Raw genomic sequence first — 26,263 nt, forward strand, 5'->3', positions numbered from 1 at the left:
TTGTCTGCAACAGCCAATCACTGTTATTTTGCTATGCATTGTACATATATTGAACAGGCTGAGAGGGCTTAGCTTCTATTTAATATTTATTTCTTCTATTTATTGAGCATTACTTTAAAAAAGTTACTTGGGTCTTGCTGTTGGGTCCATGAAAGTAGGAGCCTTTGAGGTGTTGCCATATACATTGAAGAGGGGTTATCAGAGAGGTGAATTACTGAGGCTGTTACCTGCCAGCGCGGAGGCATCTGGCAGACAAATTGGGCTCATTTGGGGATCAACCACCAGTGATTTAGGGAGAAACCTCATTTAGATGGAGATGAGCAAGGCAGGGGAAGATCCTCCATCTTCTTGGACCAGCTTCTATTGACAAATCACAACCCCTTGGAAAGGTGCTGGGCGTTCGGTGGCGACAGGCTGGCTGTGGCGGAGGAATAACCCTGCTCTTCCTCCTCTGTGCCGCGTAGGGCTGCTTGGATCGCCAAAGATCCCCGGAGTCCTCTGATCTCCCACCGCTGACCGCTCTTGGCTCTCAGTGGTTGTTGGGGGAAGGAGGGACTTGTCGCCCGTTCATCGATGCAAGGAAGGGGACAGGGTAGAAGTGACTTGCCATGGTCTCTACCAGGAAGCAAGGATGTCCACCCTGCCTCGTCCTGAGACCCGCATCCTCGTGCCATGTCCTGCTTTGCCCCCTTCCCCGAGCTTTGTGCCAGAACCAGTAGCTTTGCCTGGGTGTGAGCTCGGGAAAGGTGGCCAGGACAGGACTGGGGAGGTCTCTCTTGTCTCATCTCTGACATGAGCCAGAGCTTGCTGCAGACATCTACCCTAGCTTTGAAAAAAGCGTGGGATGTGCTAAAAATCACGACCTGCCCCAGTGTCACTCCACCGCAGCCATTGTCCTCTTCACCCGAGTGGGAGGCGTTTGTGCTCCACGGGCCGGCTGAGCTGCCCGGGCCGGCAGCGGGTGGACGTGGCTCTGGCGTCGGCAGGCGAGTGCCCAGCACCGGGCTGTGCCCGTGGAGCTCGCCAGGAGCCGTGAGGGCTCAGCCTTGGGGCTATCATGATATTTGTTTGAGAAAGGGACGGATTCAGGTGCCTAAGTGAAGACTTTGCCCATTAGCGTTCAGTGGGGTTTTAGTACCTCGTTACCAGAGGATAAATAATTCTCATGACTTTTGCTGCTACCTGGAAGTTTGCACGTGCCTGGGAGGGTCTCCGCAGCACCGGTACATCCGCTGTTGTAGCAACAGCTTCACGGTCGAGCACCCCGACTTTTGGGCTACTGCCTAGAGAACAACACCCTGAACCTCACCGGCCCGGCGGCAGTTCTCCACCTTCGAAACCCAGGGAAGGAGAAGATCTAGAACAGAAGCCAAGATGGGAGAAAAGCCGCGAGGGAAACGGTGTCTCTGTTTTCTCGCCTGTTGGTCTCTTCCTTACCAAATGACACTGGCGCGTCTCTTCATTTGACTTCGTTGTAAAACTCCCTTTGCTCTCCGTCGAAGCGCATACTGTATTCTTTAGTCTTCCTGAGGTATTTGAGTTGTTAGCCTGGTTAGAAAAAGGGTTCCAATAAAAGTTCGGACAGTATTTCCTTCTCATCGCACCCCTGTTTGTCATGTTCCTTTTGGATCTGACTGAGCGCGGTGGGATATTTTGGGTTGTTTCAGCTGCTCCGCAGGGAAGGGCATGTGCGTCTGCGCCCAGCTGCCGAGGACCGGCTCCTCGGGGCACTGGCTGAAGCAAAAAAAGTTGTGGGCTGGGATTTCTGGCAGCTCTCCCCTCCTTGCTGGGCCAGGCTTTTCCTGCCCTTTGCCAGGCGTTTTGGGTCCCCCCGCCCTGTTCGGGCCCCGGTAGCCCAAGCCAGAAATGCAGCCGTCTCACCGTGGAGGTCACCGTTTGGGCTTGCCGGTGCTCTCCTCTGGGCCGTGCCTTTCCCTGCCCGCACAGCCCTCGCTCCGAGCCCTGCACGGTGCTCCTGCGCAGCAGGGTCTCCCTGCGGTCACCTCCTCAGCCGTCTCCCCGTAAGCAATGGGGTGACGGGGACTCTTCACCACCCCAGATGTTGCCCCTCGCCCTGGGATGCTCCCCCAGACTGGCCGGGAGCCCCATGGGGGAGCGGTAGCCCCGGACCGGGTCCCCATGCTGTTCCCAATGGGGCTCAGACGGGCACCCAGGAAGGGTCTAGCCGCAGCACGGATGGGCGTGGGGCAGCGTCCCCAGGTCACTCGGAGGAGAAGGGAGGCTGCGAGGCTGCTCCGCGCTCCCCAGAGCTGATGTCGTGGGGCTGGCTCGGCGGCGGAGGCAGCCGGGAGATTGGGAGTGACAACAGGAGCTAAATTGGGATGGCCCGGAGAGGGCGGGAGGGGACGTGTGACTAATGGAGATAAACAAGGCGACAGGGAGGATTCCTGGCTGGGGAGGGAGGATGGCCCGGAGCTACGCGGGGAAACGCGGGACTGGAGATGTTGGGAGGCTCCTGGGAACACGGCAGGATCGTGGGACTGCCCGAAACCTCCTCGGGGCTCGTCCCCCTCTCCCCATGGGCCAGTGTTTGCCTGAGCGGATGCAGAGCTGGGTGCTGGGATGATCCTGCTCTCCATCCAAGGTGAGAGTGCCTAGCTGAGCTCAGGCTCACTGCGTGGCAATGTCCCCCAAGACACCCTGCTGCCACCCCCAGGCAGCAGAAGCCTGCAGCTGGGACGAGGGGATGGAGGGGGATGCTCTGCTCCTCCGCTGGCAGCTGCCTCCCTGCACCCAAGGGTGCTCAGCCAGCACCTGGGACCTCCCCAGGCATCTCCAGATGTCCCCCTCAGTCCTCAGGGAGACCCCCACGATGCCCAGCTGTCCCCCCAGGCATGGGGGGGCGAAGGAGCTGAGCACAGGGGAGCAGCCCTGCCCTGCGCCGAGAAGCAGCTCCCTCCCCCAGCAATGCGGCGTCTGTGCAGCGTGATTAATGCCGTTGGAGTGACCAGCGGCTGACTTGCTGCACGGCCTGCGCCGCATTAAAGTCTTCCTGCTGTAATTAGCTCCATCAAGTCTATTAGAAAAATTGCAGATGCTGGAGAGAAGGAGTGTGAGGCAGAGCCGGGAGGGAGGATGCGGCATGAGGAAGTGGTCCCATATCCGGCGTGACCCTCATCGATGACATCCCATCCTCCGGCGCATCCCATCGCCCACCCGAGCTGTGCCTGGACCACTTCCATGGGGAGCCCCTCGTTGCCACCAGGTACCCCACGCTTGCACGGTCGGGGCCGTGTCGATGCTCGCCAGGAGCTCACCTGCCACCGCTGCCGCACCTCTTCCCACAGCGCGCTGCCCGCTCCCTGCCCCTGCCCTGTAATTAGCCCCAGCGCCGCGCGGCTGTGATTACCGCCTCGCCCTGCCCGCGCACGGCGATTGCAGCAGGGCCAGGGCACGTGGCGGGGCGAGGAGGAGGAGGGCGAGGAGGAGGCAGGTGCTGAGCAGCGCTGCGAGGACCCTGCCCACCTGCTGCCCGGGGTCCTTCTCCTTCCCGCGGTTAGGGGACGTTTCTCTGGGCCCAGCCGGGGAAGGCGGCCGAGGAAGCGGGGCCGGAGAGGGGCATCCCTCAGAGCGTGGCTTTCCTCCTGCATCCTGCGGCCCTGCTCGCACCCGGGCTCTGCGGGCAACCCCAGGTGGCTGAGACTCTGCATGCTCCTGGCCACAAAAGGGGTCCACCCCCTGCCCCAGCATCCCCCAAATATCCACCCTCAGGGTCCTGCCGCCCTTGCGGTGCTGCGCCAGGGCTGCCACCAGTGACCCACTTCCCCATACAGTGGGCTGCTCGGTGGCACGGGGACACATGGCTTTACAGTGCGGGGAGCGGCTTGGCCCAGCCCCGCCGAGGGGGTATTTTTAATGGGTGACACTGGGGCGAAAGCAGCTGGCCCTGAGCTCGGGGGCTATTTTGGGCGGCCGAGCTGGGCGCAGGGTGGCGGGAGGGGGCGGCGGGGGCCGGGGCAGCTGCCGAAGTGCCGTGGCCCTGCGGCAGCCGGGGTCCTCAGGCTGGCGGGAGAGGTCAGCTGCCGCAGCCCAGATTCTCCACGGCTGTTTCATCCTCTCCAAAATACTCGGCTGACAGGGCAGGAATTGCAAAACACACCCCCCCTCCTCCCAAATCCATATAAATAGCGCTCGCCCGGCGGCTGGAAGGTTAGAGAAGTTTCTCGGCTCCAAGCTCAGGCATTTATTGCAGCTCTTGCCCGGGAGCGGCAGGCAAAGTCGCACATAAAGTGCTGGGGAGCAAGAGGGGAGAGATAAGCTTTTATATCTCGGGTTATTTGGGGTTTTGTTGTTGTTTTTTTTTCCTTCTCCTGCCGAGAAGTTTTATTCTCCTCTCCTCGGTCCCTGGGATCACAGCCAGACAGGAAGCGCTTTCTTGTGGCCAGAGAGCTCCCTCCGTCCTTCCTGCGCTCCTCCAGCTCCCAGTGATTCAGCCCTGAATTGATCTTCTCCGTCGTCCTTCACCTGGTGCCGGGCGAGGAGGGGACTGTCCCCGCGGCACCCACCCGCAGCCGCGCGCCCACGTCCCGCCCGGGGTGGATGCGTCTCCTCCGGGACGGGCTCCCCAGGGAAGTTCGCAGCCAGGAGCGGCCGCACAGAGGCTGAGGCCCCGTGGGAGAGCCCCGGGGACACGCTCGGACCCCTCCGAAGGAAGCCATGGCCGACAGCCAGATGCCCTTCTCCTGCCATTACCCCGGCAGGCGCAGCATCCGTGATCCTTTCCGGGAGCCCGGCTTGACCTCGCGCCTGCTGGACGATGATTTCGGCATGTCGCCCTTCCCCGGGGACCTGACGGCGGACTGGCCCGACTGGGCTCGGCCCCGGCTCACCACCACCTGGCCGGGTCCCCTGCGCAGCGGCATGGCCCGTGCCTCCACCATGGCCCCTGGCTATGGCGCCCGCTTCGGGGGGTACCCCGAGAGCCGCAGCCCCGTGCCCTTTCCCCGCGAGCCCTGGAAGGTGTGCGTCAACGTGCACAGCTTCAAACCCGAGGAGCTGACGGTCAAAACCAAGGATGGCTACGTCGAGGTGTCAGGTGAGAGCGAAGGCACCGGGGAGGAGGAGGATGGGGCATGAAGAGCAGCTGGTCCTGCCCTGCCCGTGCCGGCTCAAGAAATTGCCATAAAATGCAAAAATCACCTTTATTTTAAGCCAGATGTGGCAGCCCCGTGTTTGGGAGCAGGGCCAGGCCTGTGGGAGGGCATTGGGGCAGCCCCGGGGGGGTTCAGGGGTGCCACGGGGGAACTCCGCTCACGAGCTGCGGTGGTTTCCTGCAAAAATGAAAAGGACAAGCCTCCTTTGGGGTAAATCTCCCCGCTTTCTGCCCCGTCTGGCTGAGGAGGCCCCGCTGCGGGCAGCGGCACCCTGCAGCGAGCTGCCAAGAGGGGCCCCAGCTTGGCTCGGTTAATTATAGCCGGGGTGAGGCCGGCGCGGAGGGAGATTCCCTTTAAAGGGGCCGAGAGAGAGGCAGCTCCAGCGCTGGGAAGCAGGGGACAGCCGCCCCGCGGCCCCCACCCCGACCCAGCCCCGAGAGGCCCCAGCCTGGGGACGAGCTGGCCAGGAGCACGTCCCTAAAAATTCAGTTAATGGTGGGGACAGTGGGTGTGGGGTGCACCCAGCCCTGAGCATCCCTTCAGCCCGGCACCGACATCCCGCATTTCCCCCGGGTGCCCCGGGCCGGGGTCCCCAGGGAGGGGCGGGGGGCTGCCCGGCAGCATGGCCCTGGGTATTTATTTGGGGCTCGTGGCATCGCAGGGGGAAAACCGCAGGTCAGGGGGGTCCGGGCAGCCACCAGCATGGGTTTAACTTCAGAGGTGCTCCAGGCACAAGGACCCCCAGCCTGGCAGCGTGGTAGAGGGGAGCCCAGCCTGGGGAGCGGGACAAGGGGGGGGTGCTGCCACCTCCAAAGGTTTTATCACGTCTGGGGGCTTTTTTCTTAAGCTCTTGGCAGCCTGGGAGACCCCGGGCTCTCACTGGAAACTTGGGTGTGCTGTGTCGGGCACCTCCTTCCCCACATAGGAGAGGCTCCCTGAGCCCTCCCCAGAGGGAAGGATTTGCACTGGGGAAGGGAAACAACTCCTCTGAAAACTTTCCTGTTGGGTTTTGTTGTTGTTTGTTGGGGAAAAAATAATCTCCGGGTGAGGTGGTGACGCGGGGTGTTGCCCTTCCCTGCAGGCAAACACGAGGAGCAGCAGGTGGAAGGAGGGATCGTCTCCAAGAACTTCACCAAGAAAATCCAGTACGTACCAGCCGGCCCTGGGGCGTCCCCCCGCCGAAGGGGCTGGGGCACGGGGGGGCTGTCACGTCCCCCTGACCAGCACCCAAATGTCGCTCGCCTGCTGTGGACCCCGTCCCTGCGGCGCAGGCAGCGCGGGGATGCCACCGGCAGCAAAGGGCTGAGGTTTGCCAGTCCTTGTGCTCCAGTTCCCACACGCAGGGACTCCTGCGCCTGTTTTCACCCCAAAATCTGCCCTTTTGCAGCATGCGCCTGGCAGGTTCGGGCCACACGGTGGTTTCCCGAGGCGGGTAAAAAAGGAGGAGGTCTTTTCTGGGTGCTTTGTCAGGCTCCTCCTGGCCCGGGGCTGCGTTTGGAGCCAGCTGGGGCGCGGGGAGCAGGAGGGGTGCAAGGAGCGGCACTCACAGTGCCAGCACATCCCCGGGGCGCAGCAGGGCACGATGGGCTGACACCGTCGTCAGCCCCAAAATACATCCTTGCGTGTGAAGGTATATATATATATATATCTCTCTCTCTATCTGAATGATGTCAGTTAGACTGCTATCGCGTTGACTCACCGCGACGGCTCACTTTGGCAACAACAACGGCCAAGGGCAGGGAGGAAAGGCGAGTCCGGAGGCAGGCAAGCCCCAGCCGCAGCCCTTCGCCCATAGGGGGGGCAGACCCCCGGCCGCAGGGCTCGCAGGGTTAACAGGGAGAAGCAGCAAAACCCAGGGCATGGGAAGGGTTTCCTCGGCTGGCAGCAGCTCAGCTTTGCTTTTCCACCCCAAAGGAGCCCTGTGCATCCCAAAGTCCCACGGGAAAGCTGGGGCAAGCACCACGCTCCCTCCTGCTCGGCGCTCGGCAGCCGCAGCGGCTCCTTTTACGGGCAAGGCTTGCGGCTGACGCGGGCTGCGGCACAGCGATGATTTACTCCTGCTTTGCAGAAGCCCAAGCAGCACAAGCGGCGGGTGACATCCTGTCAAACACATCTGCCGGGGAGATTAAACAGAGTGCCCACAGGGGCCAGACTGGCCAGGACGCCGCTTTAAATATCCCCGGCACATTCCCGGGTGCAACAGTAATAACATAGGCTTTGCCGAGCCCCGCGACGGGGCTGCTGGCTCGGCATCAGTGGTTCCCTACACTCTGGGGGTCCTGCGTGGGCTTCCCAAGGGTCGACGTCCACCAGGGATGCAGCGTGCTGCGAGCCGGCAGCCGCCCCGGCCCCCCAGCTCCTGAACCATCTCATCTTTCCTTCCCTCCTGCAGGCTGCCCTACGAGGTGGACCCCATCACGGTCTTCGCCTCCTTGTCGCCGGAGGGGCTGCTAATCATCGAGGCACCCCAGATCCCCCCCTACCAGCAGTACGGCGAGGGCGGCTGCGGCAGCGAGATCCCCGTCGAGAGCCAGGAGGCCACCTGCGCCTGACCGGCCACCCGCCTCCCTCCCACGCCCCAGCAGCCCTCCTCCCCTCTCCCCTCTCCCCCCGGACCCCCGCTCCCCGGTCCCCTGCGGCGCGGCGTCCGGACAGCCTCCAGCAAGGGTGACGGGTGCCGCACACAGGGACGCAGCACCCGCCACCCCGCAGGGGAACCAGCTGAGAGCCGGGGCACGTGCACCGGGTGCCAGGCCACCGTCCCCGAGGGCTTGTAGCGCTCTAAGGTGCCGGTAGAGATTTTGTGCCCATGGGGCTGAGCAGAATGGATGGCCTCGTTACGGTTAATTTTTGCCCTGAGTCGCTCGGATGGGATATTTATAACAATAGCAAAAAAGGGCCCTTTTTTCTCTAAAATTGATGTGGAATCCCATAGCCCGGTGTCTTTTCCTCCTCCGTGGGTTGTTGTTTTTTTAAACTACATCTCTGCAAAGGATGCGCATCTGGTGGCGGAGCTTGACAGCAAGCACAGCCTCCATCCTGAGAAATACAAACCGTCCGTGTGTTTTGAACGTTGGTTTTTGGGTTTTTTTTTTCTTTTTTTCCAAAGAGAATTTGTGCTTTTACTTGTCAGACCTGAGGAATAAAACCCAGTCGATGTTCTTAGCCTCTGCTTGTCTCAGCTGAGCTCGGTGGGGCGGGCGCAGGGCTGCGGGAGGGTGGCGGGGAGGAGGGGGATGCCCCCGTGTGCCACCTCCTAGCCCGGCGTGGCGTCCTCCCCATGAGACGTGTGGGGATGTTCGCATGTTGGTGGCTGAAGCATTTGCTCGAGCCTTTTCTGCAGCCTGTGAATGGCGAGTCTCCGAGCCTGTGCCGGGGAGGCACTGAGCCCGGCGAGGACCACGGGCTTATCCTTTCCTTACCCTCTTGAGGGGTTACAAATGTTTTTCCTGCTTAGGGATGCTGTATCAGCCTCTGAGCTGCGAAACTCGGGTTTGCACCATCCCCATTTCCATCTCACCCTGCCGACTGCCCACTGGCAGCTCCACGGGGAAGCACTTCCCAGCTAATTCCCCGGCGGAGGTACCGGCAAATGGTTTCTGCCGGGCTCTGGACACAGCCTTAAAACCATTCCTGGGGGTGAAGCACCGGGTAAGATTTGTTAACACACTGCAATGCCCAGGGTCAGCAAAGCAGAGGTGCCAATGGGCGGCGGGAGTTTTTCCATCAATCTGTGTGGCACCTGGGCCGGGCACCCGGTTTTCCATGTCACCAGGACCTCGGAGTTAAAAATACAACCTCACATGCTCCGCTCCGGCTCATTCGGGATGCGGTTACCAACAACAGCCCATCACATGCTGCAAACCCCAGCCCCAGCACTCGGGGCCACGATGGTACCTGCACGCCAGGTCACGGAGGGGAACCTGGGAGCTCTCGCCCCAGTTTTATATATTATATTTAATTTTTAACAGTTGTTACAGAGCCTGGAGCCCCCGGCAGTGCACAGCAGCCCCACGCCAGTCAGCAGGAGCCAGCCCCAGGCTCAGTCATGACAGCTCTTCCAGGCGCAGCTGTGAGCACAGCAATTTTTATGAATAAAATATAATCCTCGACATGTAATACCGACACCAGGATGGAAAGCAAAAAAGTCATGAGTCACAGCTCCAGCCCTGTGTCCTCGTGCCACTTGGAGCCGTTGTGCCCTGTGGTGACACCTCTCCAGCACAAACTGTCCCTCCTCTTCCTCACCCCTTCGAAAAATTATTTTTTTCAGTCTATCGAAAAAATAACCCCAGCCCCACAGGCTCCGCAGGCCCACCCCCGATTTTGTCCCCAGCGCCCCATCCCCTCAATGCACTCGTCATGGGAAGGACCCCGGGGGAAGCACGTGTGTCCCTGGGGCGGCCCTCAGGCTCCGGCACCCCGGAGCGAGCGACCGGAGGCGGCCCCACAGCAGCCCTGACCGTGCACCCCACGAGCGGCAGACGACGGCTCCCCGAGCAGGGCCGCGGGCGCAGGGGACCAGCTGCCGCTCTGCGGGGGCTGTGGGGGGAATTAGCCGCAGCTGAGCCCCTCTCCCACCCCAGGGTATATGGGGAGGTCCCCAGGCTGCAGCCGCACCAGTGCTGGGGCACAGGGAGCCCCAGGCTCAACTCTGGGGCTGCGGCACAGGTAGGGGCTGCTGCAGTCAGATGATGGCTCCCAGCTTTCTCTCCTGCTGATCCTGCAGTTTGGGGGAAGATTTTTTTTTTTAAATCACTTTCTGTTTTATTTGGTTCTGCTTTCTGATTAATTCCTTAATAACATCTTATAAAGACTGTTGTAAGATGCATTAGCAATAATTTCTTAATGGCTGAGGTTGGCATTGGCAATTAGCACTAAGGACCTCTTACACATGCCTGGACCCGTGCAGCCAGTGGCTTCTCAAGCTGCTGGATTGTCTGGAATATCATATACTAATGAAATAATTGTAAGAGGAGATCTGCTTTTTTTTTTTTTAGTATGACCTGATTACTGAAGTGAAGGAGGTTTTAAAAAAAAAGTAATCCCTACTGGTGTTTCTGCAAATGGAAAAATAAGTTTGGAAACACTGGGGCATTTCTGCATCAGCATCTCCCCCTGTGTCTGAGGAGGACGGGGTGGGAAATGTGTGTTTGTGGGGTACCAGGGTGCCGCAGAGCCGGGGCCAGCGGGGAGCGGGAGCTGTTTGCTCATCCTCAGCCTGCATGGGCGATAACGGCTTGAAGCCATTAGACCCGTAACACAACGCTATAATGGCCACTCTGCCAATTACGTTACATTTCATGGGTTTATAGCAATTTCACTGCATCGGGTGGTGTCATAACACATTACGGTTTATAGCTTAATATCGGCTCTAACCGGGAGATGCCATGCACAGGACGTGGCCGTGGGTGAGCATCCTCTGGGTGGGGAGGAGCAGGCTTCCCGTGGGTCTGACCCCGGGGCTGGCCGAGGGGGCTCAGGGGGGACCCAGACCCGGGGCTGTGCATTTTGGGACCCCTCTCCCATGCGGGAGACGGGGCAGGGTTGTGTTTATCAGCAATTCACCTTGCACAGGGCACCCCAGCCGCAGCGGCACCTCTCCACTGGCCCTGTCCGAATCACTCCAGGGAGCCGGTGCTCCCTTATTTCTCTTTCTGGAGTGGCATTAGACTTATCAATAGCCACACCATGCAAAGCCAAATGATTCTTACTGCTGGAGGAGATGGAGGAGCCATGCTAAACAGGCATTTCAAATCCTGCTCTGAGCAATGCTGATGCTGCTGGCATGGGGCTGTGCCCCTGGCCGGGGAGGGGAGAGGAGCAAATGTTTGGAAGATTTTAGTTTTTTCTTTCTAAGAAGTCAGTTATGATAAAATACACAGTCACATCTGAAAGGGGCTGGTGTAATTAAGCAGTTGGATGGTGGGCAATTTGCATTAGGCTCTTTGTTGTCACCAGCGCCAGCACGTGCCTCGCTGCCCAGGCAGCTGGAGCAAGGAGCATGAGGAGCGTGCCTGCTCCGGGGAGAGGAGATGCCGGGGTCAGGGCTGAGCTTGGAAATCCAGCACCTCTTGATGCATCTCAGGACCATGAGCTTGCAAGCTCGGCTCTAAGCCCCGGCAAAGCTCTCCTGGGCAGCTGGAGGGAAATGCAGGTGGTTCATGCAGCCTTTTTGTTTTGGGAAAGATTTTTCTAGCTTCTTTGCAGCGGTGATCCCTCCTGCAGCACAAGCGGGTGATTCCCTGTGCTGCAGAACCGAGCTGGGATGGGCTGATGGGGAGGGCTCGGGGCTGGGAACGCAGCACCACGAGATAAGGGGGCTGCTTCATGGGAAACCGGCCTCGGGGGACCTGCCGCCCGAACCAGCTGCTGCAGACAGGCCGAAGGACGCGAAGACATAAGGATAAGGTCACCCAAGCCCTGGGAGAGCTCACCAGGAGGCTTGGTTTGCAGGAGGCTGAATAAACCTCTCAGTCATGTCCTGCTGTCTGTCCTGAGCTGCCGAGGAAGCTGTGGGGGCTCTGTGGGCACCTCGGCAAGGCAGGGGCATGGGCCAGTGGGGCCGAGCAGTTTCTGAGTGCCGGTTTACACCCCACCGGGCCCAGGCTGGGTGGGCATGTGGCTCCTCGCAAGGCACCGGCTCCCAGCCTGTCCCGGAGGATTTATTTTCCTAAAATGGAAGCAAAAGCTGAATTGATTTATTTTGGTTGGCAGCATGCGGAGCAGGGTAAATAATCCACAAGAAGCTCCAGAGCTGTCCAGATACACCAGGCATCTCCCAAAGCCGCGTCCGGCTCTGCTCTGGGCAAGCACCGCTTTTGCATCCACATGTGCCCGTGGCTCAGGACACGCTTGCTGGCTCGCCCTGCAGAGATGCACTTGATGTCTCGCTCTTGCTCCCGGCACACCGTTAGATCATGCCGCGGGGTCCTTGGGTGGCCACGGAGACCCTTTTTTTGGCTAATGGGGGTGTTTGCTTGCCAGCCACTCTGGGAGCCTCTCTGCACAGCTCCGAGCCGCGCGTGCCGTGGGTGTGCAGGAGCTCAGCCTGTTTTCCTCCAGCATCCTCTTCCTCGGTCCCGCTGTGCTGCCGTCTTCCCCTCGGCCCCTCCAAGCGACATGCAGCTCTCCAGGCTCTCATTTGGCAGCTGGTTCTTATTCCTGCAGATTATCTATCTGGGTTTGCACAGGGGGTTAATATAACACTTCTGTTTTTCCTTCCCGGAGCCCTCCGGAGCATCCCCAGCTCCCTGCAGGTTTCTCGCTGTTTCTCACGCAAGCCCAGGCCCCTCCAGTACGAGCCAGTCCCTTTTCCCCCTGAGAATATCCCGTAACCATCCAGGTGTTTCTCTGCTAAAGTCGAGGTCATCTGGGGTTTTTCTTGTTTCTCTTTGGGAGTTCCTCTTCTGTTGGAGACTTTGCTTTATTGAGGTTTTCGTCTCTTCTTGCAAAGCAAATCTCATCTGCTTTATTTTGGATGTCTCCAAAGAGAAGACTTTGCCACACAATGGCTGTGGGGACAGAGAAGCAAAACATTTCTTTTTCTCTAATGGAAGAACCCAATGTCATAGAAATAACCTGCCCTGGTCTTTCTGTCTCTTTTAAATCAAAGGCTGGGAAGTTCAGCAAGAGCTCCTGGCCATGAACCGGCACAGCCGCCCCTGGGAGCAGACCAAGAAGTTCCCGAAACTTTGCCCATCCCAGCAGAGAGAAGGGGAGGAGAGACCTCTGTAGCTAAGGCAATGCCAGCGGGGGTTATGGCATGGTGTTTTGGATGCTTCTGCCCGTACCCATCTCGGGAGGGGACTGGGTGTGCTTTGAGGCCAAGCCCGGTGACCCCCACCGGCAGCACGGACCCTCCTGGGTGGACACGTGTGTGACCGTGGTGCTAAGCATCGCTATCCCCTCATGGAGCTGCAGCTGCCGCTGGGCACCGTGACATCTCGTAGCCATGAATTCCTCCCTTCAATAATGAGCTGTAGCTGGGGGAAGGAGACTTTTCTCCTATTTGTTTCCTTTTGTCAGTCTTTAAACCCAGTTGCAAACGCTGCTGGTAATTAAGGGCCATCTTGCCATTTGGGTGATGTGCTGAAGTGCAACCTCCTGCTCCCAGACAGATGCTCCACAGCAAACTCATCCTAGTGGAGAGGCAAATCTCGTCTTAATTTTCTTCTTTCGTATTGCAACAAAAAGCTTCCTATCCAAGAAACCTCTCCTTATTAAAAGGCCTCCTTGAAACATATTATAGCAGCCGACGAGGGTGGTTATGAAGCACAAAAAGCCTGCAGAAGAGCTCATTAAAACAATAAATTACAACTAATTAGAATAAATCAGGCTAAATCATCTCCAGCGTGAAGGTAAAATGAGGTGTGAGTGAGTGGTTTTAATAAGGCCGGTGCTAATCCCAGACTCCTCTTTAAAGTGATAGTGAGTCCTGCTGCAGCAACGATCCCGCTGCTGGGACCGGGCCGGGGCTGAAAACAGACCCAGACAAAGGCGAGGCGAAAGCGGAGCTAATGGGATTTTTAATTGTTTCCCAGTCTGAGCTGCCTGTCCCTAATTGCAGTGGGTTTGGGGTTAGCACAGCATCCGCAGTGGCTCGCAGAGGGGCAGGCACAGGTCGAGGCGCTTGGGTTTGCTCACTTTGGGTTTTTTCCCTCTTTAATTTGCAATGCGCAAAGTGGCTGTGGGGTTTCGTTCCTCTCTGTCATATCACTTCATCACGCGCAGCCACAGCTAAATGACTTCTCTGCATAATTAGCAGTGAGATCATCGCGACCGCCTTGGCTCGGAGTCATTTCTCCTCTGGTCTCCAAAGAGCTGCTCAGAACAGGGGAGAGGAGGGAGGTGTGGGGGGAGGCAGTGGGACGGGTGCCCTGCCTGTGCGCGGGCAGCCCCAGAGATGGGTGCTGGAGGGGGACACCTGGGACCCCTGCTCCTGCACCAGCTAAGGAAGGTTTGGGAGATCTCACTGTCCTCCTCAATGAAGCTAACACCGGAGCCAAAGGTCCCAGGGAGCAAACACCGGCAGCACCAGCCTGACCCATGCTGAGGACAGGGCTCGCTGCCAGCGGGGCGCTGGGGAAAACCTAATTTAACGTGTTAAATGCCCATGTAGGACATCGTTGACCAGAAGGTCTCTGAGCTGCCAAAGCAAAAGGTTTCCTGCTGAAACAAGTGAATCGCTTCTGAAAGCACCTGGAAGTGGGCTCAGCTCTTGGGAACGCGGGGTCTAGAGCCAGTGTGGGCAATGGTGTTGGCAGAGACACCATGGCTTGAGCCTTCCCAGGTGGTGGCATCGCTGCTGCTTCCCTCCAAGAAGGGATGAGCATTACTGCCAGTGCAGGAGAAATGTATTAGTTTCATTAAGTTTAAATGATTAGCTCCAGGCATTGATAATGATACTTAATGGATCTAATATTTTTTTGGTGATTATGCTGTTGTATACAGCAGTGTATATCATTAATAACCTTCTTTAAACCTCCTTGCTTTCACTGTCACTAATTATGTTCAAGCCCTTCTTATGCCTAAGCCCAAATAGCTGCCTATAAAGAGGCTTTACCCCATGAAGAGCGCCCGGCTGTGCCGGGAGGCAAATGCTGATGTCTTGGGTTACTGGGCAGGAGGATGCCTGGGTCTGGCTGCAGAGCCATGGGCCAGACCCCACAGGGTGGCCAGGGCAGCCGTGGCGGGTGCTGCTTTCTCCAGGAGATGGTGGAAAGCCTCGGGGCAGCTCCACTCTGTTCAAAACCCCTTTCCCAGTCACCCCCGGAGCTCTGCAGGGGGGTTAACCCCAGCCAGGGCCACCCCACGTCCCGGGCTTTGTCACCTATTGGTGTCCGAAGGAGATGATGGACAGTAGGTGAGGGTGGTGAAGTCAAACATCGTTATCACCTCCTGGGAGAAACAGTGAGCGAATGCATTGAGGATTCAGTGTTTTCTCAGGGAAGGTGTACCTAAGCCCGGGACTCACCTGTTATTGCTAGATCAAACCTGCGTGGTCCCCCCGCTGGATGCGGCCAGGTGGGAAAAGGAGCATCGCCGCCGTCTCCAAACTCTCTCTGAAACTTGCCGTCGCTCTTGGGAGGAGCGGCCAGGCTTGGCTGCTTCCCTGCTCCTCCCTGTCTGCGCCTCCTTCCCGTCCCCCTGCGAGCTGATTAATCCATTAGGATTAACCTCTCTTTAACTCCTTGATTAGCTGCATTTTAAAACTCCATTTGTTTTCCTTTTTACATCAAGCCAGAGCCAAAAAAAGAGGCCAATTTGCAGCGATACTGATTTACTGCAATTTCTGAAAATCAGGGCGAACGCCGGGAAGGCGTGCTCGGCATTTCAACTCCTCCCCGGCGAGCTGCGAGAGGCTCCATCCAGCAGGAGCCAACTTTGGGAAGAACACAATGGACCCAGCATCCACCCAAATCCCCCGGGCTGGTTTCTGGTGGTATCAGTGCAAACCTGAAAGATGCATCCTGCATTTCAAGGACTGAAAATGTCCCACCCTGTACCTTGGGGAAACTGAGGTCCTGTAAAGCGATGTGCATGGGGTAGCAAGGCTGATCCTCAGCCCTTGGATGGCTTTTTGGTCCCTTAGGGGCATCCACAGCTCCACTGGAGATGTTCCTGACTTCCCTGAACCGTGCACAGCAGGAATTTCTCAAGATTGGGCTTCTTGCTTTAAGATCACGCAGGGTGGTAACAACATGGTTTGGCCTCATCCAGACCCGATTCGCCAGGTGTAGACCCAGTCCTGGGTTACCAAACCTGAGTTTAGCCCATGACCTCGGTGAGCCACCAGACCCCTCCGGAGTCTGGGGGTGTTTGATGATAAAAGCTTTGCCGTTCTGTGCTGGGAGCTTGGCTCAGCATCTGCTCCGGCTTTGCCCGTGGAGCCGGGGCAGCTGCCTTCCCCCGTGCAGGAGCCACGTGGGAAAAATCGTTAATATCTTCAAAAACAAGTGAACCCACTGGATTTAAAACAAAATCTCTACTGTTCCCAAATGCCCATCTTTCCCTTCCCAGTGTGTCCCCTGGGAAGGAGTGACTCCCTCTCTGTGCCCAGCCCGGGGCTGTCTCGGGGTCCCGTCCTCAGCTGCCCCGGCACCCCGGCGAACGCAGCCAATGATGCTGATTGTGCACCCCATTGCTGAGAAGGGGGATGCTGAAACACAGGCAGCAACGGAGACGTATCGGGGTGGGCAAAGCTGCGTAGCTGGTAACACTTCTGTGGCGGGGGCTGTTTGGAACCCCCCCAGAAGGAGCAGCGCTCTCCTGCCTTCAACCCCAGCTCCATGTCCCACGGCTTCACCCCTTGCAGGTGAAACCGGTGCGGCTCTGCGGCAGCCCTGCCTGCACACCCTGCCTGCACACCCTGCCTGTGCATGGGGAGGAGCGGCTGGTTGCTGCCTGTCCCATCTCTCGCTGGGCACAGATCACCCCCTTGATGAACCGGCTGCTGCGGAGTTACTCCTGCTGCACTTCTGTGATCATTAAGCTTTAAGGCAACTAACACTAACCACCCGCTGACCTGCGCTAACCCTTCAATTCATTCTCAGTCACCTCCTCTGGCTGTGAATCAATGTCTGAGCGTGGGTGTTTTCGGAGGTGGTCGGTGGGGCTGGGGTTCGGCCGGCTGAGCTGGGGGGGGCAGCACGCCAGGACGTGCCGGGGCTCGGCCTCTGCCGAGGAGGGACAGGGGCCCTCTGCTTTCATAAAGCTGGAGAAATCACCTGAGCTGTATATCGCTGGTCATAGGTGTTTGCCCCATGATTAGGGGATCTGCTTGTGCAGGCAGGGGTTGAGGCTCTGGCTGGAGCTCAGCAAAGCCAAGGCTTAGAGCTGGGGTCTGGGGTGTCCCTCTCGCCTGGCTGATGGCTGTGACCAAGGGCTGGGAGTCTCCCCTGGGGCTGGGGTGTCGAAGGAGACTGCTCATCCTGGCACCAAAGCCCCTCTCCTATTGAGCTGTGTTTTGGGGTCGGCTATCTGCAAGGAGCAGCTTTCCCTGCAGCGGTTTGGGGTGTCTAAGAAGGGCTGAGTACAGCAGGGACATCACTAGAGCCCTTCTCCTCTCCCATGCTGCCCACTTGCAGGACATTTATAAGGACCTTTCAGATTTCTCTAAGGTTTTGGAGTAGCTCAGTGTGTTTCTAAGCTATTTTGGGGTGCAGGAGTAGGAAAAAACAAGTCATGGACACATGCACCTCTGTGCACCCATACGCAATGGCCTGCAGCTTCAAGTGTTTAGGCAAGCAGGTTCAAAGCTCTGCAAGGGAATCTTCTTCCCACTACTGAAGCAAAACAAGGCAAAACCAAGCAGAAATCTGTACAAAACCAAGCAGAGGGCTTTGCCTTGCAGGACTGTGGTGCCCGGAGCTGGGCTCCCTTGCACGGGTGGTGTTGGAACTGGGAAAGTCTCTCGGGAGCTGCCTGTGAGCTGTCAAAATATATTATAAGCTGCAGTTGAGGTTTAAAAAGCTTCACATTGATGCACAATTTAGGGGAAGCATCTTGCATTTCCATAGCCATACAACAAGATTTTCTGAAATTGCAATGATATGAGAAAATGTCTTTTAAAGTGGCACCCAGATGGCGGAGGGAAATTGCGCTGTTTGAATTCTCTTCAGATAAATTGAAGCTAAAGGGATGTTAAACATTTTATAGGTTTTTTCCCCTCCTTTCACCACCTGCTACTGCAACGATACAAGAGGAGTCATCAAATGGAGCAAGTGAGATCCTTACGGTGCACTGCTTAGGAAACGGCCTCATCTCAATCCTGCATCTGACGGCAATTAACACCGAGAGATCCCAAACCTGGCGGGGTCAGGTCTGGGCTCCTCGCCTGCTCCTCCATGGAGGTTGGGATGCACGTGGGGAGCAGGAGGGGTTGCAGGATTCGGGTTCCTTGGGGCCTTTACGTGACCACAGCAAGAGCCCGGAGCGATGGGGAGAGGCTGTTGGACCCAGCAGAGTGACAGCTCTGGGGGTGGGGGTGACGTGCTGCTCCTCCGAGCCAGCCCCAGAGTAAGCCTCACCATAAAATTAGAGCCCAGGTCGATGCAGGCAACCTTCGTGCTAACAAACCTCCCCACCCGCTCCCCAGGAAGGTGGCTGTCAGGGCTGGCATTTCGGGGGGGGGTGCCCAAACACATTTCTAAGCAAAGAGAAGGAGCCGTAGGCAAACCCCAGCTGTCAGGGCTCAACCTTGGGGTTTGCAGCGTAAGCGAGATGCAATGGCTGGAGCTGTATTTCTCCTTGCAAAGCTACCTGCCACAGGATGCATAGACCCCCAAATGCAAGAACGGAGCATTTGGCTATAAATCGCCCTAACGCCAGCCATCCCCGGAGCTGCGCTGCTTTAGGGACAGGCTCCGTCCCCCGGCTTCGAGACGATGCTGCAGAGCCTCCCAAGCATCGCTCTGCGGGGCAGCAGGCACTTCCCTCACAGGTTTTATTTCTTTTTCCCCCTCCTTGGCATTCACAAGTGAGGAGCATTTTCGCTCCTGAGCTAAGTATGTCACTTTGTCTTGTAGCGGCTGCCAGGTTTTAAAACACTGGCAACTTGCGAAAGCACCGAGAGGACAAATGCCAATAGTTACGCTCTCATCTTTACTCAAGGAAGAAGAACTGGGCTTTGTGGCTTTTTGCTCTTTGTTTTTGTTTTGAAAGTAAAATTAGCGTGTTTACCTGGTAGTTTACTTAAGCTGTTAGTCACGGCAAAAGAAACGTGTGCGGGCTGGTTTGTCTCCTCTGACAGGTCTCGCTTCCCCAGGGTGGGCTGGGGTGCTCAGGGGAGACGGTGAGCAACAGCAGCAAATATGCAAGCCTTGGCTGCGTTGCCTCTCGGGAAGCTGAGCCAGGGGTGACGGGAGAGCAGCCCCAGGGCTCCCAGGAAGCCTTCTCCCTGTTCGTCCCTCCCTCCCCGCTCGTGCCGGCAAACACCGAAGGGGCAAGCAGCCACAGTGCCCGGGCAGTGCTCTGCACCCAGGGTCCTCTGACCCTCTGCTGGGTCAGAAACTGCTGCTTCAAGCCCCATCCAAGCCTGGTCCGTGTGGGGCAGCTGCCCCTTCAGCCCATCCCTGGGCAAGCTTTTATATGTACACTCTTTTATTATTATTTCCAGTGTTGTCAGATTCATTAGAGCAGATGGGCCCATCCAGCAGGCAGGGTGATGCTCCCGATGGGTGGTGAGATGTCTTTGTGCTTAACAGGAAATGGAGGTCGCTGGTGGGGCATGTTGCTGTGTGTTCTCCAGTGTGGCAGAGCACTTTCTGGTTGGGATCTGGCTCAAGTTTGGGGAGAAGAGCTCCTGGGCAAGATCCCAGCAGTTATTTCAATGGACTGAGCCCGCAGGGAGCACTGGCTCGCCAGCAGCGTGGGCTTTCCGACACCCAGCAGCGCTGCAGAAAGCCATGAGGGCTGGGGCTAGGTATTTTTAAACAACCTTGGCCGGGCAGGCTTTGCCAGAGCACTGCCTTTTCTTGTTATCTCTTCCTGCAATTACAGAATGATTCAGTGACAGCTATCCTGCGGTTTAATGCAAGAAGCTTCATGCAGGTACAGGGTGTCTAACACACAGCAACACTCTCTGGTACGACACGGTACTGTCTCGTGTTATCACAGCTTGAGTTGTTCAGCAAATAATCGGAATCTTTCCTTCAAACGCCAGATTATTTTGGAGGGGGGTAGTCATATTATCTATTATACTCGCAAAACCAGATAATAATAGTAATACCATTTGGTGGAGCACCATTAACGCAACAAGGCTGTCACTTTGTCACCAAGAATGCTGTGTGTGACAGCCCGTTAAAAAGAAAGTCAAAACAAGGCTGGCAGCAGCCAGCCCGAGCACATTGCGGTCGCTGCCGGGGCTCTGCGAGCGCGATCGTGTTTCCCCCGCGCTGGAGCCAGCGAGGATGTTCTGTACTGCTGAGCTATGCTGGCTTGGCTGGTGCAGCCCATGACGCGCTCACCGGCAGGGCAGCGGCGACGTCCCGGCGTGCTGTGGCTTGTAGGGACACCGATAGCGCTGCCCTGGGTCTCGTGTTTGTGAGTTGTCTTGTTTTTGGCAGAGATGCTTGCCCCAAGCTGGGCTGAGCGTGCCCCTGCCGCCTGACTGCCTCGCTGCCTGAGCTCCCTCCCAAATCCATGCGCTGCTTAGAGACCAGGCTCACCCAATGGACCCCAAATTTCTGTTGGGGTCAGTAGATGCTAAATCCGTCTCACGGGATGTGCAGGAGGAGCGGCAGGCATGATGTGAGCCCCTTGGCTGTTTACCCTGCAGACACTGCATCGCCCTGATGCCCGGGCACAGCCAAGCTCCCAGACCAGGCAGCATCGGCTTGCGGCTGGTGGTACCTGGCACTCATCTTTCACCCTTCTTCCTTTAGGAAAGATATTTCAAATGTAAAAGCAATGTGAAGACAGGCAGTTACGCGTCTGGAAATGTATCGTTAATGTAATAAGGGTATGAGAAGGTTTCTGTAGGAATTAATCTCCAGTGTATTTGCTCCACAGCGAGCCATAAACTTTCCAGGGTCACAAAAGTCTATTTTTTTTCTCCTGAGGAATTTCAGCACTAACCCAGTGCATGCTTCCCCCAGATGCCACCCTGTCCATCAGGGGCTTCACACCCTGTGCATAAGCTGAGCCTGCTGCGGGCAGAAGGATGCTCACTGCATCTGCAATGAGAGCCACAGCAAACCCCCCCCCAAGCCTCGACAACTTCAGCATTTTCTTTTTTTAATGGAGAATGGAAGGCTCTGCAGAAGTGAAACGTCTCTCTCAAATCATCAGGTTATTTTTATGTGCATCTATATTTTCTTATGTGTGTGTAAATACCTCCCCCCCACACATACTTTTATCTCAAGGAGTGAAATAAAAATAGCTGGAGATTGAAAGGGGAGCAGGCGAGGGGGCGGTTGCACTTTTTGGAAGAATCTCTTCAAGGTTCGGAAACAACGAAACCGTGGTGATAACGCGATCTGACAAAAACCTCAGCTTCTCCGGGCCCGTGAGGAACGGTGTTAATGAAAGAGATCTTAATGACTTTCCCTCTATGTTTCAGTTCATTCTAACAAGCCGCAGCCAGGAGCACAGACTCAGTGTTGCGCTTGAGGAAGTTTTGACAAGCTCCGAGGAGCCGGCTGCGCGCGTGCTGGGAATCGCTGCTCAGGGGCTCGGAAAAACGGCCCCTATCCCGCAGATGCCAGGATGGCACAAGGGATCCCCCGCCTCTCCGGGCTGATGGCAGCGCCTGCTTTGCCCTCGCTGGCCGCGGAGCCCGGCTGCTTTCCACGCCAAGCCCTGGCCCCACTGCTCTCCCCAACCCTCCTGCTCTGCAAGCCCGGGCTGGGTGAGTCGCGGGGGGAGATGCTGCATGACACCAGAGAAGAAGAGGGACGTGCTGTAGCTTGATACAGGTGTTGTATAGGCTCTTATTTCTTTTTTTTCTCCCCCTCTAAGTAGGACAGCAGCAAGGAGAGATTTCTGAGAGCTCGAGCTCTGCAAAGGAGGGAGGAAATTTCCCCAGGGAATGCAAAAAGGGGAGGGTTATGTGATCTGGCAAAGCTGATGCTACACAACCCAGAGCCCCGCATGTCCTGGCTTAGGATCATTTATTGTCGTGGCTTCTCTTTTTTTTTTTTTTTTTTTTAATTATACCAAAAGGAGCATTATGAAATACTTTGCTGTGGGAAGCCGCGTGGCTGGATGGTGGCGTGCATGGGACACCGTGTGTCGTTTGTCCGGGCTGGGCCCCTCCGACCCTCAGCACCAACCAGCCAGAGCATTTCTGGCAGGACGTTGGCAGCGCCCATCACAGCGGCAGAGCTCAAACTGCACCAGCTGAACTTTGGCCAAAGCAGAAATAAAACCGTCACATCTAATAATACCCAAGCTGCAACCGGCTCCCGGCGAGCCTCTGCCAGCTGCTGCGGCTGGCTGGGGAGAAGCGGCGTCCTGAGTCACCGAGACGCAGCGTCGTGCAAAGTCACCGTCCCTGTGCTGACCATCGGAGGCCAGGTCCCGCGGGGCACGCAGGTCTCCTCTCCCAGCCGCTCCCCTGGGGCCTTACGGGGGTTGGAGCAACCGGGCTCAGCACAGGCAAAGCCTCCTCCTCCTCCACTTTGGGAAAGAGCTGGAGTGATTTCCAAATGCCTCCGCTTGGCAGCTAATCCCCACCATCCTGGTAACGCGCTGGAAGTCGATCCAAAGAAAGTTCAAGGCTTGTGTCCCTATCAATTGCACCGCTGGTCGCCCTCCCTCTGTACAGCATCTCCCGGCTGCTGACAATGCCCAATCTGTTAATTCCCAGCAAGGCCGACGCTGGATGCAGGTAGGAGATGTTGTGTTGAGAAAAGCTGAATAAATTATCATTATTTTTTTCCTGTAACCTTCCCAGCTCCTGTGATGCCCATGCTTCGACCTGCCATGGTTGGCACGGAGACTCAGGCAGCCCCCAAATGGCTCCTGCAAATATTTGTGCCTTCAGTGCTCCATGCACGGGCCTGTGTGCTGGGGCAGTTTACAGGTAACGTCTGGCAAAGGCACGTTGTTTTTAAAGCCAGCTCCGGGGGGGCTGGCAATGTCCCACAAACCTCTTGCTGAGCAAGTTCCTGGCAGCCACAGAGGCAGGACGGCACGGTGAGGGGCAGCGTGGCCTTTGGTAGCAGAGCATTGCCCTGCTCCGTGTTTCGGGCACAGATTTGCTCGGTGCACTAAATCCAGAGCCACTCCAGTTGCTGTTAGCAGGACACGTCAGACCTTGGCCAAGCTGCTGGGTGCAGTTCGGTGGTGGGCTCTCCCCACCAGCGGTCTGAGCCGTTCCCTCTGTAGCAAAGCTGTTGGCAGTGCAAATTTAAGTCATTTGGGCTATTTTTTTTGCTAAAACCACTTTCTCAGCAGCCCCTTTCCCCATGGCAGAGGGCAAAGCCCTGCTGTGGGGGGAGGAAAGCGGGCGGCAGGCGGGTTTCGGCTGTTTCGGTGAGCAGCAGCAGCCCCTCTCCCCTCCTCGCCCACATTGCATCAGCGCCGTGAAGACACTTCTCACTTAAATGGTGTGTGCCCACAGCTCCTCTGAGTCACGCTGTTAGCAGAGAGCTCGTAATTCTTCATTTTTTTCAAGTACGAATGTCTTTCTTTGAAAAAAGGCATTAAATAAAACACTTGACTGAGGTCTCGGTGGTGACTAATTCCCATGGTATGCCCCGCTCCAGCGCTAATCCTGCTGGGCTCACTGCGTGCTGGGGGGGCCCCGCATGGATCCTTGCAGGTAGAGAAGCAAAGAAAAAGCTGAAGGTTGCACAAGAAGAGCTCAAAAGGGGCAGGCACGGGCTGCAGCGGTGGCACGGTGGGGACAAACCCCAGTGCCCTCCATCCGGGTGTCAGCGTTCCCTGGGGAGCGCTTCGGTGTGAGCTGTGCTCTCGGTCCAAAGCAGGGATACAGCCCAAAGCATGGGGTGGATCAAAACCTAAAGCTTCTGCCCAAAAGTTGCTGGAAAGGTTTGAGGAGGGGGGAAATCACTCTCCATGGAAGAGCTGGGAGGGGATTTTTTCTGCCCCAGCCAGGATGGTCTCTATCAAGGAGGTAGCAGCTTGGAGGACTCAAAGAAGGCAACTGTAAATCTATATTTGTAAACATGCTGCCTGCCACCAAATAAAAGCTGGCAAACCCAGAGCTCTGCTGAACGATTAACCCCCCCAAGAACACCCCACAGGCGCACCGTGAATACCGTACACCCAAACCACGCAAAAACCCCCGGGATGCGGCAGCAATGCTGGGGAGAACCCGTAACCCCCTGGGACCACTGCTGCCGAACCATGGCCCCCAGCAAACCTTCCTTGTGGGTCCCTCTGGGCCTGGAGGAGATGGATGAGCGCAGATCTCTCCAGGGCCAGGACGGGACTGTTGCGGGGACTGACCTTGCTGTGCAGCCGGGGCCGAGCGCTGCCGTTGCTCTGCACCGGATGGCTCTGCACGGCCGCACCGGCCACCTCTGCAAAACAACCCTGGCTTTGTTTGCTGCTTGAGTACCAGCTGAAAACATGACCCTCATAGGGGACTTTTGCAAGATGAAGTGTCTCTTTTCCCCAGCTTTGCTCTTGCCCTCTTTACCTCGAAAGCCCCAGGAGCTGCAGAGCAGGAGGCAGGCTGTGTGCACCGCCAACGAAACGGCTGCAGGACTGGGCATAACTAATTAGAGCCTCTATAAAATGACATCTATTTCCACAGATGGGAAGCTGCTTCCCCTTTTTATGGCTGCTTCAGTTAATTAGTTATCTCAGAGGTTGCATTTGCATTCCCAGCTTTGTGAAATACCCTTTTGTTAACTACTTTTCATATACTTTTATGAAGTCGACCACTGAAACACGCTCATTTATCTCACCAGTGACAGGCTGAGAGGCTTGCCCAGAGCTGCATGCCAGATGCCGGGATTGTAAAATAATGTTTGGCTTGTCTGGTGTTTGGAAAGGAGACAGAAGGTGCAGGGCTGTGAGAAGAAAGTCCCAGGCTGCTAAAGCCAAGGTCTGGATTTTGACAACTTCTACAAAAATGTCCAATCTGTTGCTTTTGGGCAGCTTGAAGGAGCCAGGGGGGATGCTCTTATCGCCAGCCCTGGGCTTGGACATCTCCATCCTCATCCCCCGGGATGTGCTCACACACACGGCATCCGATGGGAGCAGGGTGTGAGCATCCAACTTTCTCGAGCTTTATCTGCTGCATCCCCCCTCCAGCAGTGCTGGCTGCCTGCGTGTCCCTGCGGGCAGGGAGGGCTCCTGGGGACCCCCCCCCACTGCACTGGCTGTGCACAGGGGGTCCCCAGGAGCCCTCCCTGCCTGCAGGGAGCCTGGGGACACCCCAAAGCCACTAGGCCTGCTCCAGCCACGCTGCACATTTACCCTCCATTAGCAAGATCATGAACAACAGCAGCAATAATTGATCACTGTCGTTATTGCTAGGAAATATTTGCAAAATCAATGTTTCCTCCGTAGCATAAGCAATCAGGGCTTTTGTTGGTCGGCTGTTTTTCAGGCACATTTCTACCATAAAGAGTGGAAAACGCTGGGTAACTGCAAAGTACGATGCAAGAGATTTCCTCATTTCTGGCGGCACAGCTGCCTTCTCTCTGTGCAAGGCTCTGCAAACACTCGAAGCAACCCGGCACGCTTTGGCGTGCGCTGCCGTATGGGAGGGAAAACCTTCCCAGGCCACTTGCACGTGTTTAGGGATTGTGCGAGATGCCCACAGTTACTGCAGGGCATCACTGCAGGCAATATTTCCATTTGCCTTCCCCTTGCACCTACTGCTCGGGGTGCCGCTCGCCTCCCCACTGCTCCACGCCAGTCATGTCTGAATGTTGCTGAATACCCAAAACAGGGCAGAGGAATTGGGCACGCACTGCCGGCAGTGCCGGATCCATGCTTTCACCGGTTTTTGGTGCTTTATGCATTGTGGTCAGCACACTGGGGACATGAAGCCCTGCGCTGAGGGGCATGGCTGGGTGGGCTTGGCTGCCCCGGGGCATTTTCCAGGGACCCCAAGGGATGTTATGTTGAAAAAAAGGAATCCTGCCATCGGTTCAGCCATCCCTCTGTTCCAGGAAAGGTTTTTGTGGTGACAAGAAACCATACCTTTAAGCTCAAATGTTGAAAATGCAGAGCGCAGCCCAATTATTGGGGGGGGGAAGGAAGCCCAAAATAGGTAAATCTCTTTATTTTCTGCACCAGTGAGTTTGTATTGGCCTGTTAGTTGATGCTCCTGAAGGTATCCGCTGCGATGCAACTATTATACATCCAAACTGTCAAAAATGGAAATGTTGCTTTGAAAGACAAAGGGTAATTTATTGAGAAAAGGGTGTCATTTAGGTGGAAGGGTGGAAGGAAGAGAGCCAGTCGCTGCAAAACTGCCAAGAGAGAATACCAGATCCGCTGATAGTCAGGGAACAGCTTTGAATTTCCAAGGCTGCCCTTGAGGGATAAGAAAATAAAAGCTAAGGACAAAAAAAAAAAAAAAAAAGAAGTCTCAAATAAAGTGACAGCAGAAACCTGAAGGATTGCAGTGAAAAATGGGACTTTCTCCTCTCTAACAATAACCGAGAAAAAGATAGGAATGTAATTTGTAAAAGCTGTTAAATTGCCACCAAAAATTGTAA

General features: G+C 56.6%; 1 protein-coding gene across 1 annotated transcript; it reads left to right on the forward strand.

Moving 5' to 3' along the window:
- Nucleotides 1–4,161: 4,161 nt before the first annotated feature.
- HSPB8 (heat shock protein family B (small) member 8) lies at nucleotides 4,162–8,280 on the forward strand. The gene is made up of 3 exons (XM_072879856.1): nucleotides 4,162–5,056; nucleotides 6,196–6,259; nucleotides 7,507–8,280. Exons 1-3 carry the CDS (start codon nucleotides 4,678–4,680, stop codon nucleotides 7,664–7,666), a joined length of 603 nt encoding a protein of 200 aa, XP_072735957.1. The 5' UTR covers nucleotides 4,162–4,677; the 3' UTR covers nucleotides 7,667–8,280.
- The last annotated feature ends 17,983 nt before the right edge of the window (nucleotides 8,281–26,263 follow it).

This window comes from Ciconia boyciana, chromosome 15 (genome assembly GCF_034638445.1).
Source record: "Ciconia boyciana chromosome 15, ASM3463844v1, whole genome shotgun sequence".
NCBI classification, from domain to species: Eukaryota; Metazoa; Chordata; class Aves; order Ciconiiformes; family Ciconiidae; genus Ciconia; species Ciconia boyciana.

Bases quoted from the DNA above. Each gene is read 5' to 3' on its own strand.
- HSPB8 (XM_072879856.1), top strand. From the start codon at position 4,678: ATGGCCGACAGCCAGATGCCCTTCTCCTGCCATTACCCCGGCAGGCGC. The intron at 5,057-6,195 runs GTGAGAGCGAAG...CCTTCCCTGCAG, and splicing joins TGGCTACGTCGAGGTGTCAG to GCAAACACGAGGAGCAGCAG. The intron at 6,260-7,506 runs GTACGTACCAGC...TCCCTCCTGCAG, and splicing joins AACTTCACCAAGAAAATCCA to GCTGCCCTACGAGGTGGACC.